The sequence below is a fragment of the Myxocyprinus asiaticus genome, chromosome 37, assembly GCF_019703515.2.
Source record: "Myxocyprinus asiaticus isolate MX2 ecotype Aquarium Trade chromosome 37, UBuf_Myxa_2, whole genome shotgun sequence".
In the NCBI taxonomy this organism is placed as follows: domain Eukaryota; kingdom Metazoa; phylum Chordata; class Actinopteri; order Cypriniformes; family Catostomidae; genus Myxocyprinus; species Myxocyprinus asiaticus.
The window spans coordinates 30,083,162-30,099,640 of record NC_059380.1 but is presented as its reverse complement, the minus strand read 5'-3'; the positions used below and the strand labels follow the sequence as shown (position 1 = coordinate 30,099,640).

Genomic DNA, 16,479 nt, shown 5'->3' with positions numbered 1-16,479 from the left:
CATCCAAGCATGCACAGATGTAAAGACTCAAACGTGAAAACATCCATAGGGACTTTCAAACATTTGGAAAGCCGATTCCCGCACCACCAAAGTGATTTCATAACTACTTTGCTGAGTTTGCTTGTCTAATGAGAGGACATTTTCCTGCGTGCGCCGCGAGTGAGAGGGAAGCAGCACGCGAGCCTGAGGTGAAATTAAACTATCTGCTCCAGATATCCTCTTTTTTTTTTTAAATAATATTTGTATTATTAATTCTATTTAAAATATGTAACATTAATATGACAGTAATTTAAGTGCAGCCTCTGTAAAAAATATAAAGCCAAACGTAAATGTGTAAAAATTATTATCAGTTTAATGGGGGGAAATATTAACCGACTAGTAATTCCAGTGTCGACTAGCAACATCAGAACAGTTTATTCGACTAGTGTCGCACATCCCTAATGTGTATATATGTATATATGCATGTGTGTGTGTGTGTGTATATATATATATATATATATATATATATATATATATATATATATATATATATAGTCTTATTGTGTATTCTCTATATACTTTATTTTCTATTCAATTTTAATTTTATTCTATATTTATTTATTTTTTATTATTATTTCTGTCTTGTTGCTGTATTGTATTGTTGTGCACTGGAAGCTCCTGTCACCAAGACAAATTCCTTGTATGTGTAAACATATCTGGCAATAAAGCCGATTCTGATTCGTTTCAGCCCTACGTTCTAATAATCGTTAAATTAGTCAATTATCACAATAATTGTTAGATGCAGCCCTACTGAGCAGCCATACATGGTTGAATTAAAAGATTTCCCTGTAGAGTATCTACAAGTCTATAGAGGAACTGACCCTTGGTGGTCCGATGATCATTCCTCTCCAGCGTGTGAGGGTCATATCTTCATCGTCCTCCAGACCCCAGCTCACTGTCCCATCACCAACACCCTTCTGACCCTCCTCAAGCTCCTCCAGTAGCCGAAAGTTACGGGGGACTTTCACGCCTGGTACAAAACAAACAATACACATGAACCTGAAATTTTCACATTGTTCTTAAGAGTATCAGACAAACAGATGTTTCACAGTACTTCAGATACTACAGGAGAAACACTGTCAGGGCTCAACATTAAGCACTGTCATGTACTTGTCCTTTAAACAAGTAAATTGGTCATTCAATTGTCCAAGTAAAAAAAAAAAAAATTACTTGTCTGGAGACAAAAACAAAAGGACGTAAGAAAAAAAAGCCTCCATCGTCATCATTTACAGCTAACAGGGATTAAGAACACATTGCAGAAAGATGTAAATCATTACTCACCCTCAAGCCTGTAATAACTTCTCTCTTCTGAGGAACACAAAATTAGATTTTTGGCAGAATGTTGGTCACAGTCACTATTCACCGTCACTGCATCTTTTTTCCCCCATAAAATAAAGGTGAATTGAGACTGAAACTACCATTCTCCCTAACATCTCCTTTTGAGTTCCACGGAAGATATAAAGTCAGACAGGTTTGGAACAACATAAAGGCAAGTAATGATTACAGAATTTTTGGTAACACTTTACAATAAGGTTCCATTCATTAACATTAGATAATGCATTAGCTATCATGAACTAACAATGAACAATATTTTACAGCATTTATCAATCTTAATGTTAGTTACTAAAAAAAAATAATAAAAAAAAAATACAATTGTTAGTTCATCGTGCATGAACTAATGTTAACAGATACAACTTTTTATTTTAATGTATGAAAATGTATTAATATACTGTATGTTGGAATTAACATTAACCAAGTTTAATAAATTATATAAAAGTGGTGTTTATTGTTAGTTCATGTTAACTGATGTAGTTAACTATCGTTAACAATTGGAACCTTTTTGTAAAGTGTTACCAAATTTTAATTTTTGGGTAACCATCTCTTCGAGAGTACAAGTCAATTTTCACCAAAACGGCTGTTCAATATTGACAAAATGCATTTAAATGTTAACAGATAAAATCCTGAGAGAACCTTGCTGCTAAATCGCTTATGTTGTTTATTCAAAATAAATATGCATATTAAAGATAGATATGTTTTCATTATGTATAATTTATTAATGTTACATTATTAATAGTATTATAATGTACACTGATCAGCCACAACATTAAAACCACTGACAGGTGACGTGAATAACATTTATTATCTTGTTACAATGGCACCAGTCAAGTGGTGGGATATATTAGGTAGCAAGTCAACAGTCAGTTCTTGAATTTCATGTGTTGGAAGCAGGAAAAATGGGCAAGTGTAAGGATCTGAGCGACTTTGACAAGGGCCAAATTGTGATGGCCAGACGACTGGGTCAGAGCATCTCCAAAACAGCAGGTCTTGTGGGGTGTTCCCAGTATGCAGTGGTCTGTACCTACCAAAATTTGTCCCAGGAAGGACAACTGGTGAACTGGTGAAAGGGTCATGGGAACCCAAGACTCACTGATGTGCATCGGGAGCGAAGACTAGACCGTCTGGTCCGATCCCACAGAAGAGCTACTGTAGCACAAATTGCTGAAATGCTGGCCATGACAGAAAGGTGGCAGAACACACAATGCATCGCAGCTTGCTGTGTATGAGGCTGCGCAGCCGCAGACCGTTCAGAGTGCCCATGCTGACCCCTGTTCACTGCCGAAAGCGCCTACAATGGGCACGTGAGCGCCAGAACTGGACCATGGAGCGATGAAGAAGGTGGCCTGGTCTGACGAATCACATTTTCTTTTAGATCATGTGGACAGCCGGGTGCGTGTGCGTCATATTCCTGGGGAAGAGATGGTAGCAAGATGCACCATGGGAAGAAGGCAGGCCGGCGGAGGCAGTGTGATGCTCTGGGCAATGTTCTGCTGGGAAACCTTGGGTCCTGACATTCATGTGGATGTGACTTTGACACGTACCACTTACCTAAAGACTGCTGCAGACCACATACACCCCTTCATGGCAATGGTATTCCCTGATGGCAGTGGCCTCTTTCAGCAGGATAATGCACCCAGCCACACTGCAAAAATTGTTCAGGAATGGTTTGAGGAACATGACAAATAAACCAAGGTGTTGACTTGGCCTCCAAATTCCTAATATCTCAATCCGATTGAGCATCTATGGGATGTGCTGGACCAACAAGTCCGATTAATGGAGGCCCCACCTCGCAACTTCTGTTGCTAATGTCTTGGTGCCAGATACCACAAGACACCTTCAGTGATCTTGTGGAGTCCATGCCTCGAAGGGTCAGAGCTATTTTGGCAGTAGGAGGGGGACCTACATGATATTAGGTAGGTGGTTTAATGTTGTGGCTTATCTGTGTATATTGTTATATACTTATTAAAATTGACTGATTCACATGGCTGAGAATATACCTTGGATACATACATTAGATGGAGCTCTAGAAAGATGAGAGATGTAACTGGTACATAAGTCTGTTTTAAGTGTTTCTCTTCACTCTACAGATGGTATTATTACACAAAGTGTTTTTGCAATTTCTGCCTTTCTTGCTGGATTATGAGGGAGCACCACGATTGACGAGACAAAATTAGATCTCTCCAATGTTGCGCGCTTGCGATGAAGACAGCTTTGTTGATTATAAACAGGAGCACTAGTTTTATTGCATCGCTCGCTTATAGAGATGTGGTACAACACCATTCGCAGGTCCAATTAACAGGTTTATACCAGTTTTTATATGTAAAATCTAAAAGTTCAGTAAATATGCGCTTCCCCACTGCTCGCACTCACAAGCTGCTGAATACTGCACCATGACTGACGACAAGAGGGAGGTGATGCGACAGAGGGAATTGCCCGCATTTTGAAAGTGAAACATGTGGGAATTATTAAAATTGTGCTCAATCCCGCGCTATTGAGCTAACATTCGTTTTTAATCATTCGAGATTTTAATCAGGCAACTTATCCGGTCGGGCAAGTAAAATTCTCTTTAATTTGTCCGTTCAAAATTGCACTTGTCCCGGACAAGCGTTAATGTCGAGCCCTGACTGTTCTTTAGTGGTAGAATGGAAGAGGAAGGAGAGTGAATACCAACTTAAATTTCAGTCTGTTCATCATGCAATATTATTGTATGTCTTCAGGAGACTTGGAAGATGATGCATGGAAGCTTTAAAGTGAGTCACTATCAACTGCTATTGTATGGAATTTAGCAATAGCGGAAATTAGCAAAGTCATTTAAAATATCCACTGTGTTCCAAAGAAGAAAGTCTTCGACATGAGGGCGAATATATAACGACAATTGTAATTTTTGGGTGAACTACTCATTGGGTGAATGACTGATCAAAGTGAATGTATTTATACAGACCAGAGAATTTATTCCCAACCAGGGGTAAAAAAAAATAAAAAATAAAAAAGATATTCAGATTAATCGCAATCTTCATTTGAGCAATTCCGATACAGATTCTTAAAGTCCACCTGAAGTGCCTTGACGAGCGCAGTTTTGTTTGGCCTGATGACATAATTTCTACTAAAACTTTAAATAGGGCTGGGACTTTTTCTTTTCTTAAAAAAAAAATAAAATAAATAAAAAATAGCCAATTGGTTTTAGTTTACAACACAGCACCTGGCAAAGCCACACACACACACACAAGCTGCTTCCCATGCCAGAGCTGGTGTTCAGCTGGTTTACGATTCGATATTCTCAATTCAATATGATAACGCAAATCACAAAGTATGGCAGAAAATTGAGTTTATTTTTTGAAAAATGTTTGCGCAAATGCACATTATAATTTCTCATCAAAATAAAGTTATTTAATACACAATATAAATCTTTGAAGTTTAAATAAGAGTTTCTCTGCTGAGTCACGATGCCATGCGAGGTTCGGACATGTGAATGGCGAGCTCTGTGCATTTTGCTAGTTTTAACACTATTAATGACATAAACCGGTGAGATTCGATACACTGTTCCATAACTGTTCTACGAGGACAATGTGTCAAAGAATTCAAAATCCTCAGGCTCTGGAGACATTAAAAGACACTTACATGCTCAAGCTGACACCCCTGAGCAGGCCCCAAGCCCGGGAGTCGATTTGGCCAGAGAAATGAGGGAAATTCGGCGAGAAATGTTGAACATGTCGGCAATGCTGATTAAGGTCGTTGCTGACTTGGTGGATCTTGCTGTAATACGTCGATCAATCATTGCCATGGAGATGAAATTCTCTGAGGTGGTTACAAGAGTGGGGGATATCGAGAAACGGATCAATTATCTGGAGTCATCGGAGAGGGAATTAGCTACTAATCCGCTAGTGACCAATGTGGATTTGGAGCGACATGGAGAACCGTAGCCAGCGGAATAACGTCTGAATCGTTGGAATTCCTGAAGCCAAAGAGGGTCAGGATATGGTGAAATTCCTGGTGGGCTCTTTCTGAATCTGCTTGACATAACAGGCCATAAGCTGGAAATCGAGCGAGCTCACAGGGTTCAGATTCGGTGATCTGCTGAGGTAGACAGGCCCCGATCAATTCTGGCCAAATTTCTGTGATCATCCGATAAAAATCTAGTGTTATGCGAGGAGTAAAGGAGGACTTTTTGGAAGAACCACAGCATTTTCTTTTTCCCAGACTTTGCGAATTCGGCAACAGAAAAATGTGATTGATTCAAGGAATCCAAGAAACTCTTACATCAACGGAAGGTCGCTTTTGCACTGATGTTCCCGGCCAAATTGAGAACAGATGCTAAGGATTGCCGTAAAACATTCACATGTCCCCAGCAAACAATGTCCTTCATAAAGTCAGTGGAGTAAGTTATTTTGTGGTATTCGCACTGTAGTCGAATGGACCATCTCACTGAACATTCACTTGACTGTGGTAACAGAGCACCTTTGTTTCTTTTTGTGCTGGTTCTGCCTAACGGCTGGAGTTTGTTTTGTGGAGTACTACTCCTTCAGGACTGTTTTGTGGATGAATCTGCACGTTCTTTGTGCTTATGCCTCCTATTGGCTGGAGTTTGTTTTGTGGAGTATTTCTTGCAAGACACTGGAATGATTAGGTCATTTGTTGCACTCATGTAGCAGCTGAATGGGCTAGCTCACTGAACATTCGTTTGACTGTTCATAGAAACTGAGCGCCTTTTTTTTTTTCTTTTTGTGCTGGTTCCGCCTAGTGGCTGGAGTTTGTTTTGTGGAATAACACCTTCGGGACAGTTATGTGGATGAATCTACACATTCTTTGTGTTTATTCTGCCTACTGGCTGAAGTTTGTTTTAAAGATTTTTTTTTTGTTATGTAACTCTCTATACAAATTTTGTGAGACAAACACCGGACTTGAGCAATCAGACAGCAAAGTTGTCATGGGGGATATCGTAGGCATGCATGGACTGTTTGAGTTTAGAGGGATGGACGCCAGTTGGCGCTGTCGTGCGCACGTTTTTCTTTTTTCTGTTTGTTTGGTTCGGGGGGGCAGTTCGGGGTTTGATTGTTGCACTAATGTTGGAATGTGGTCTTTATAATTTAGTTTGACACACAATCTATTTTTTCTCCTATGTCAAAATGTCAAATGTTAATATGAGCGGATTGTCTCTCTCCATGTGGAATGTGAATGGGTTGGGGCACCCCATAAAAGAAGGATGTTTATTTCTCTTCTTAAGCGTAAGAAATATGATATAGTGTTTCTTCAAGATACTCATCTCTCCCCGCAGGAAGCTGAAAAATTTGGGAACATATGGGGTGGACATGTTCTCTTTAGTGCTGGCTCAAGTAAGAGCAGGGGAGTCATTACACTGATAAGCAAGCATCTACAATTCAAATGTCTCAATCAGGTTAAAGATAAATTATGAAGAGTCATTATTGTTTTAGCAGAAAATCAGGGGCAAAGTCTTATTTTAGCTAATATTTACGCACCTAACATTGATGATCAGGGCTTTTTTATAGATCTGGAAGGGATGTTGCAAGCTGCTAGAACTCATGATATAATATTGGGAGGAGACTTTAATCTTTTGATGGACTCAGTCCTTGATCACAGTGAAGCAAAAGTGTGCAAGCCCTCTAGGGCAACATTGACAATTCACAGGATGTGTAAAAATCTTGGTCTTACAGATATATGGAGACTTTTGAACCCATCTGGTAGGGATTATAAATTTTTTTCCACAGTCCATAAGATTTATTCTAGAATAGATTTTTTTTTATTATATTTTAAGTCCATCATTTCATCTGTTGTTGATTGCTCAATTGGAAACATTTTAGTCTCAGATCACACCCTGGTGAGTTTAGAGGTGTTGCCACATATGGAGAAAAGGAAATCATATAGTTGGCGCTTTAATGCATCCCTTTTGCAAAATCCTGAATTCCAACAAATGTTAAAGGCTGAAATGAATGTTTATATGTAGACCAACTGGTCCTCAGTATCCTCTGTGGGCATGGCTTGGGAGGCACTTAAAGCAGTTCTTAGGGGCCGGATCAAACAGTATGCCTCATTCACCAAAAAATCCAAAGCACGAGAACTCGTGGAGTTGGAAGGGAGTGCCGAGGCAGAGCTGAAGCGCCGAATGCCATCTGATGGCCTCAGAGAATTGACCCAATTGAAATACAGATATAATACTATTTTGTCGCGGAAGGTGTAATTTTGGCAATCAGGGCAAGACATTCACACTTTGAGTCGAGGGACAAAGCAGGAAATCTTCTGGCTAGATATATAAAACAGAGAGAGTCTTTTTCTATCATTCCCTCAGTGAAATCTGCTGGTGGTGAAATATTTACCACCATTGATATTAATAATGCTTTTAAAGAATTCTATATTGATCTCTATAGTTCCACGTCTTCATCTACTGATGAGAATATTAGAAACTTTGTGGGACCATTAGAACTTCCTAAACTGACAGCTGAGCAAAAAAATTCTCTTGATTCTCAGATAACCTTGGAGGAGCTTGGTAAGGTAAATAAGGCCTTGCCTATAGGCAAGGCTCTGGGTCCAGATGGCTTTGCCACTGAGTTTTTTTTAGATCTTATGCTACAAAATTGGCTCCACTTTTGCTAGAAGTTTATACAGAATCATTAAAGAATGGAAAACTTCCTCCAACCATGATGCAAGCCCAGATCAGTCTGATTCTTAAAAAGGACAAAGATCCAAGTGAGTGTAAGAGTTACCATCCAATTTCCCTGATCCAGCTAGACGTTAAAATATTGTCAATTTAGTAGTAAAAGTATAAAGTAACTTAAAGTTATGACATCTCTTATACATATAGATCATGTTGGGTTTATTCGGGCCGTAGCTCTTCTGATAACCATAGGCGTTTCATCAATATCATGTGGTCAGTGGCGAATGATCAGACTCCGGTCGCTGCCATCTCACTTGACACCGAAAAAGCATTTGATATGGTAGAATGGGATTATCTTTTTAAGATTTTGGAAATGTACGGGTTCAGGAATACTTTTATTGGTTAAGTTACTTTATAGACACCCGGTAGCAGCGGAAAAAACGAATGGATTAATTTCTGATTTTACTCTGGATAGGGGCAGCCAGCAGAGATGCCCTCTTTCCCCATTATTGTTCTGTCTTGCCCTGGAACCATTAGCAGCCGCAATAAGAAAGGAAGATGATTTTCCAGGGGTGGTGGGAGATGAGGCGCATAAGCTTTTGCTTTACGCAGATGATATTTTATCATTCGTCTCTGACCCCACTAGATCTATGCCATGCCTCCACAGAATTATTCATTCCTTTTCTAAGTTCTCAGGATACAGAGTTAATTGGTCTAAATCAGAAGCTTTGGCTCTGACAGCGTACTGCCCGTAACGGCTTTTCAGCCAGGCACCTTCCAGTGGCCCAAACAGGGCATTAAGTATTTGGGTATTTTCTTCTCAGCAAATTTTTTTTGATTTAGTTAGAGTTAATTTTGACCCTTTAATAAAAAGGTTTGAGCGATGTGGGCAGGTGGGCTTCACTACATTTATCGATGATTGGGAAGGTTAATGTTATTAAAATTAACTGTATTCCAAAACTCAACTACCTGCTACAATCTCTCCCTATAGATGTCCTCCTCTCTTATTTCAAGTAATTTGATAGCATAGCAAAGTCCTTCATTTGGAATGGTAAACATCCCCTACACGAGATTTTGTTTTATTATTATGCTTTCGATCAGACATTTGGCTCATTGGTCACTTCCACCTGAGAGAGCCCCTCCCTGGTTTTGTATTGAACCGGAAGTTCTTACCCCTATTTTGCCATTGCAAAACCTATCAAACTAATCAGAGAAGTTACACCCCATTAACTCGCATTTGCACTCGGTATGGACAAAAGTGTCCAGTGTGTTTAATTCGGACATATTTCAATGTTGCCTCGAGCATATGGCTGAACACAAAATTATGTATTAATAATTCCTTTTCTGCTGGTCAGAGTGGATTGTGAGGGAGGTTAATATACTCTGTGACCTATATGAGAGGGGAGTGTTGAGATCCTTTGAAAATTTGGTTCAACATTTTGGGATTCCCAAATCTCAGTTCTTTACAGCTGCGCCACCTTCTCTGTACTATTTTTGGGAGTAGAATACACCCCCTAAAGCGGCAGAAACTCTGGAAGTGGCGAGTACTGCTTTAGGAAAAGGTCATGAGGCATCAGTGTATTACTCCCTAATAATTCAGAGTCCGGGGGACAGAGCTTTAACTTCTATCAAGAGATTATGGGAGAAAGATTTAAACTTGGTATTGGAGGATGGAGTGTGGGCTAGGATTCTAAAAAATGTCAAGTCTGTATCTAGAGATGCAAGGGTGCGCCTTATGCAATTGAAGATTTTACAGAGATTCTATTGAACCCCCTCTAGATTGTATAGGCTTGGTCTTAAAGACACACCCACCTGCTGGCGATGCCAATCAGAAAATGGAGACACAACCCATGTTTTTTGGTGGTGTGATAAGATCCAAGAATTTTGGATGAAGATTCAGAGTTTTATGTGTGATGTATTGGGCACTACAATTTCATTTTGCCCCAGACTCTTTATTTTAGGCGATGGGGTGGTCATCAATTTAGGGGATAAACACATAAAAAATTGGGTCATAACCAGTGTTATGATCGGCAGACAAATTGTTTCAAGGGGATGGAAGTCAGCTGGAGCACCCTCTTTTCAAGAGTGGTGCACGGAGTTGGGGAGCGTGGCGGCTTGAGGAAGTGTCAAGTAGAAGGCAGGAAATCTGGGATTCATTTGATGGGAAATGGGGCAGCTATTTGGCATTTTTGGAGGGCTCTCATGGAGGGGCAGTGGAGAGAGAAGCATAGTTTTAAATGTGTGTGATTATTATTATTTTTTATTTTGTGTGTGTGTGTGTGTGTGTGTGTATACTTCACAGCTATTCTGTGTATATATGTTTTGCTTTTCTTTGTTATCTGTATGAATCAATAAAAAAATGTTAATCAGAAATAATAAGAGTTTCTCATATACCTTTCTCTATAAGAAAAGATCACAAACAAATAAGCCTTCAAAAATAGTGGGCTACATTCAGGCTTTTCAGGTGCAGAACAAGCAATAGAACTGAACCTGTCCAGAAAAAGTATGTTTTAATAATTTGTTTGTCTTGATTATTATAATCACATTTAAAAAAAATTTAAATAAAAATTCTACTTCCTATCAATTAATATTATGTATTGGAATTAATAATGATATGAGCTGTCAATGTTTGGAATAATGGATACAATTTACCAGTAATAACATTGTTTAAATGCTTTTTTTTTTTTTTTTTGTATAACAAGCGCTATAATGGTACTGTCAATTTAAGAGTTTAACACACACCTCACAGACTCACACAGGTGTTGCGGTTCATTTATTAACAAGAGAAAAGTCTTGTATTTTTTAGCGTATCCATGCTATTTGTGATTAAAATACATTTTGATTTTTACTTTGACTGTAAAGAACAGAAAGACCGTTAAAAGACACATTATTCAACTAAAGGAGAGTATGGGATCTCATCTTTGATGGACACACATTACATGGAAGAAATGGCCCGTTTTAATCTCATGTACTTTTCCACAAAACAAGGTGATTTTCCAGGTATTCAAGAGCTAAATTCAAGCACTTTAAGCACTTCAATTGGACCTTGTACAAACCCTGTAAACAGTGTAGGAAAAAAGCACAGTAGGGGTAAAATCAAGCAAGAGAGAGATTATGATGTTTGACGAGTCATTTCATTTAAGATCACATGGACAGAAAACAATGTTTCAAATTTTGAGATATTGAGTTTTGTCTCTATATTGTTAGTCATTTTTTTGGTTCGCAATATATCGAAATTCAATATATTGCACCATCCCTACTAAACAAAGAATACAGAACATTTACTCGTGCTGTACATCCCAAAAAAACTCAGAAAAACAACATTAAACACAAAGATAACTCCATCAGCTTTCATCTCATCCAGCTCCCGTGTGAACGTTCTATTCAGTGATAATCCCTATGCCCTATTCCCTTAGAAGACAATTACCATCCATTGCAAGAGCTTCAGATGGCTGAAAGGTGGTAATGGTCATTCAAAAAAAAATTTTTTGATTCTTATTAGCAATTCTGTTTGGAACGACCCTACAGCATGGATGGTGCTCCCTTTGAAGTTCCCCGTGAAAGCATCATCAGTTCAGGTTAGAACATGGTCATGTGCACTGAAAATATGTAGGAGGAGTGTACATTCTTGTTCTAAAAAGCATTTGATTGAACAAAGTTTCTCAACCTTTAAGTGATGTCATGGTTTGTCCTGGGTCTGTCTAGCAAAAGATGCATATTAAGACCACTGCAACAAAAAATGTACAATGTGCTCAAACTTTAGGACGTGCTTTCAGTTCACTCTGTGCTGCAGTCGCGCGTAGATCCGCAAACCACAATTTGATGTAGGCTACTGCTCACAAAAAAGACTGGCAGAAGCTGAGAGGCCGGCGATCACTTAAAACACAAGATATTATTGTTTTTTTGCCCCAAGGGTTTGTGAATATCTGGATGCTTAACTTCGAGAGGACAAGCTTTAAGAGTGGTGAACTCTTGACTCAGAAACTCTGGATTCAGCATTTTCAGAGATTCAGAACACCACAGTGGAATGCGTTCCAATGGTAGATTATTCATATTAGTGGTCAAAAGATGAGGGGTTTCTGGTGGTCTGTTTATAAACCATTAGAGTAAATGTATTAATTTACATTTATTAAATATCTAAGAAATAGTGGAGAATTCACTAAGAATGAATTGCAGCCGGTAAAAGCACCAGTTATTTGCATGTGCTGTCTGTACTGGTTTAGCGACCGATTCACTAAAGAAATGATCAGGCAATTATCAGGCAATGGCACAAACTCTGAACGTAATTAGCATGTGCAATTCTGATTTTGCAGACCTGTTCTGAACGCTATAGTGAAGGATGCAGTAGATCACTGTTATCTGACACACTTTGACAGGACTGAACAGCATATCACTGAGTGACTACTGTAATTCAGACACCTGAATCATCTATTTAACATCTTTAAAGTGTGCTTGACTACACCATGCATCAAGATATATGCAAGATTATAACGATCTTCTCCATCATTTGATGAATTATTGCTGATTTGATCATTAGAAAATGTACACAAACATGTCTTATATACATTTTACCACCCGTTTTCATTTGGCAGTTATAACGCGATGTAAATTGCGCGGGGCAATTCTTGTGAATGAAGCACAATCTGTAATGAGCCTAATTTACATGGAAGAGAGGCGCGTTTGCAATGAAAATAACCATTTAAATACTCAAAATGCAGCACAATTTCAGTGCTGATTGCGGCTGCTTAAGCTAGATAGTGAGTGATTAAGACAGGTTTTTGCGCTTAAATACAACACGCAAACTGGTACAACTGTTTAGTGAATTTACCCTTAGTGTTTTGTAATTAAAAGCAGGAAATAAAAAATTAGGGCTACATAATGTGTGTTGTATTTGAGTTTTAGAAATTTCTATAATTTATTGTAACATGAATTTCAATAGTATTAAAATATGTAATAGACCTTTTCTTTGGAACAAGGAAGTAAACGTTTGCAGGGTAAACTTCGACAGCGGTGAGTGGGAGAGAATGGGAGACCACAAAAAATATTGTTTTCACTTACCCATTTGCTCCAAGACCAAAAAAAATAAAAATAAAAAATCTACTTGAATCAAAGTTTGAATGACTTTCCAGAAGAGGGAAAAAATAGAGCGCGGTGGAGATGGGAGAAAATGCCAAATTTACTGTCACTCTCTCAGCAGCTGTAATAGAAACCCCCATCGCAGCTGTGGTCATTTGTTTTTTAAAACTAATTCCAGGGTAATATAACAATAAGAATAATGTTATAAATTTACACTCAATATTTAAAAAATTATAATATAAATACATTTGCTTGATTTACACTGCTAAATAAGGTGGAAACATCATCACAGTCTGTTAAAAAGGTCTATTATATCAAAATGTGTTAGGAATATGGTTTTAATGATAAGGTGACAATTTATTTTTTCTCTCCCGTTTGTTTTAGTTGATATACTTGTTAAACACAAAACATTACCACTAAGACAAAGTTTCAAGGAAATTTAAGTTTTATTTAGAAGTTACCAGGCAGCTAAAATGAGCACCTCTAATGATGAACTTTAGACTTACACTATGATTAGATTTGCCAAAGCTTCCAAAGTTAATGGAATTTACTTAATCTTTTAAAGAAATTCAAAAGCAGATTATTTGATTGATTATTTGAATGAGCTACCACTTTGTTTCATGTCATACCACAGTAAATAATAAAAAAATAAAAATGGACAAGTTATGACCACCATAGCCATAGTAAACTGTCTACATAGACAGCATTTTTGGGCACGACATCAAACCTAGCTAACTTTCCAAACACAAGTTGTCATCATGACAGTCACAAAAACTAGTTACATGCTTTCCTAATCAGCGTTTTTCCACCTAAGGAGTTCAGAGAACCAGGAAGGCACATATGCCCAAAACTGCAGACTAAGTAGGCAGCAGCTCACTAGGTTTTGAAACAGCCCGTGAATTGTGTTGTTTCTCTATCATGACGCTGCAGTTGAATAAGCTACATGGCTAACTGACCAAATTGACGATTTTAATAAAAACCTGGTGCACTTTCAACCGTTTACAGTAGGGTCAATACATTTGGTTCATAAGTTATTTAAAACAGACTCAAAACATAAACTGAATCAACATTTAAGCGGATAAATGACAAGACTTTGACGTGCTAATGCTGCGCAAACACACCCACATTTATAATGAGACCGTATAAACACAGACATGATTATACACTTTAGAGAAAGTGTCCTTCTGCAGTGTTTTGTCATATCACTCATTTTACACACCACAGACACATTAAATTGAACACACAATTTTTTTTTTATCTTCTCTAATTTACCTGATCCGGCGGCGGCCGCCATCTTGTTGCTCAGCAGCGGGGACGAGCACGTAACAGTACACGGGCACGCGCAAATAGAGACGTTCGGTAACGCGTCATGGCATGGGGGCGTGGTTTAGCTCTGGGGAAAGCAACGTCCCGCTTTCATGGGCTGTGTCTCGTTTGGAAGGCTGCGTCCTCAGGTGGTTGCATTTGTCGGCCGCATACGTCATCGAGGCTGTCTCCTTTCAGAAAAGCGAATAGGACACTTCGAATGCAGCCTTCGAATGCGACATTCTTTCACGGGAATTCGGAGGAATCATGAGGTGTATCCTTCGTGGGCACTCACAACCCACAATTATTTGCTTCAAAACAAATGACGCCAATTTGCCCGTAAATATGATGTTCAAACGCAAGTAATGTTAATTCCCAAGTTGATGTACCTCAGTAGATGGGTGCGGAATATATAATATGTATAATTATATTAATATATAATTAAAGTATTAGACTAAAACTACACCTGTAAAATCTATTTTCTTTTCTCTTTACATCATTTTACCTCATACATTCACTTCCAAAGGGAATTTGTTACCTTCTCACTCAAAGCGCTGGCGCTTGTTAAAGAGTGGCGTGCTGTCATAGCAACCATGTTACGTTTACGTTTAAACGAGACTTGTTTAAAGGAGGACGCATACCGCAGTCTTCAAAGGACGCGTCCTACCTAGCATGCAGCCTTCCAAACGAGACACAGCCATGATAAATTGAGTCCGCCTGGTAAATCAAGTCCCCAGGCGTTCTCAATAAGTACGCCAAGTTTGGACTTGCATACTTGGTAGTTCGGACTTGGCAAGTTCGACATGGGAGTACAAACTCCCAAGGACGGGAGGACACAGTACAGTCATTTTGCAATTGGAACAGCAGCGTACTTGATAACGTCACCATCTCAGCTGGTCTTGGCAATACGTGCCTACTCCGGTTATCTTCACTACAATGTATATTTACAATAAAATGAAATATGATATAAAACACAACCCTGCATCTTTTCGTTTTCATTTAAAAAATATTCATATGTATATATTTTGAGTGTTCCTAGATCTGCAGCCTACATAAAAAAAGCCAGTGGCAGGGAAAAGGTTGTTGTTGTGGATGTTGGTGAATGAATGAATGAGGAGAAATAAAATTTGACATCGGACATTAGAAAATTAGACAAAAAACATCAAAATGGATCAGAAAAAGAAGCAAATCTGTCAAAGAAGAGCCAGGAGTTCCCGTTTGTTGTTTTGACTGTCATAATTTTTTTATTAAAGCCTGCACTTAGATCCTACGTCTCCTCTCAGCAACCATTCGTGACAGAAGAACTGACCATACAAGATGGATCTAGTGGCTTTATTTATCCAATTGAGCCGGGCGGATTTACCCATAAAGGAATACTCCCTTTGTTTCAGCGCCATTGCCAGTGTCACAAAATTTGCTGACATCCATCTCAAGTCAATTTACCGGATCGGAAAAACAGGTGGAGGGAATTGACGGAGACAGGAGACTACACATGGCAGGAATATGTGAGGTTAACGTTAGAAACTCTAGCTTCAGAGGATCCTCCTCTCCCTACCCTGATCCCGTCTTTCAAGCCTTCCACGCCTGAGTCTGTTCCACGCTGTGTCACAGCCAATTCGGAGTCTGCTCCACGGCGTGTCACAGCCAAGTCGGAGTCTGCTCCACGGCGCATCACAGCCAAGTCGGAGTCTGCTCCACGGCACTTCACAGCCAAGTCGAAGTCTGCTCCACGCCGTGTCACAGCCAAGTAGGAGTCTGCTCCACGGCGTGTCACAGCCAAATCGGAGTCTGCTCCACGCTGTGTCACAGCCAAGTCGGAGTCTGCTCCACGGCGCATCACAGCCAAGTCGGAGTCTGCTCCACGGCGCTTCACAGCCAAGTCGAAGTCTGCTCCACGCCGTGTCACAGCCAAGTTGGAGTCTGCTCCACGGCGTGTCACAGCCAAATCGGAGTCTGCTCCACGCTGTGTCACAGCCAAGCCTCCCAGGGCTCCTTGCTCCAAGCCTCCCACAGCCAACGAGCTTGAAGCCTCGTCCGTCCCAGAGCAAGCGTTGCCAGTCTCGTCCATCACAGCGCCAACGAGCCAGCGCCCACGCCGGCCGAGGCCAACGAGC

The 16,479-nt window shown here is 39.5% G+C and overlaps 1 protein-coding gene across 1 annotated transcript in view; it reads right to left on the bottom strand.

Moving 5' to 3' along the window:
- Positions 1-14,428, bottom strand: part of ube2v1 (ubiquitin-conjugating enzyme E2 variant 1) — a 29,735-nt gene extending 15,307 nt beyond the window's left edge. The window contains exons 1-2 of the mRNA XM_051676693.1: positions 14,333-14,428; positions 861-1,009 (exon numbers count right to left, since the gene is read on the bottom strand). Of these exons, the coding sequence (XP_051532653.1) occupies positions 861-1,009; positions 14,333-14,354 (171 nt within the window). The 5' untranslated portion in view covers positions 14,355-14,428. The remainder of the gene's footprint in view (positions 1-860; positions 1,010-14,332) is intronic.
- Between the last annotated feature and the right edge of the window lie 2,051 nt (positions 14,429-16,479).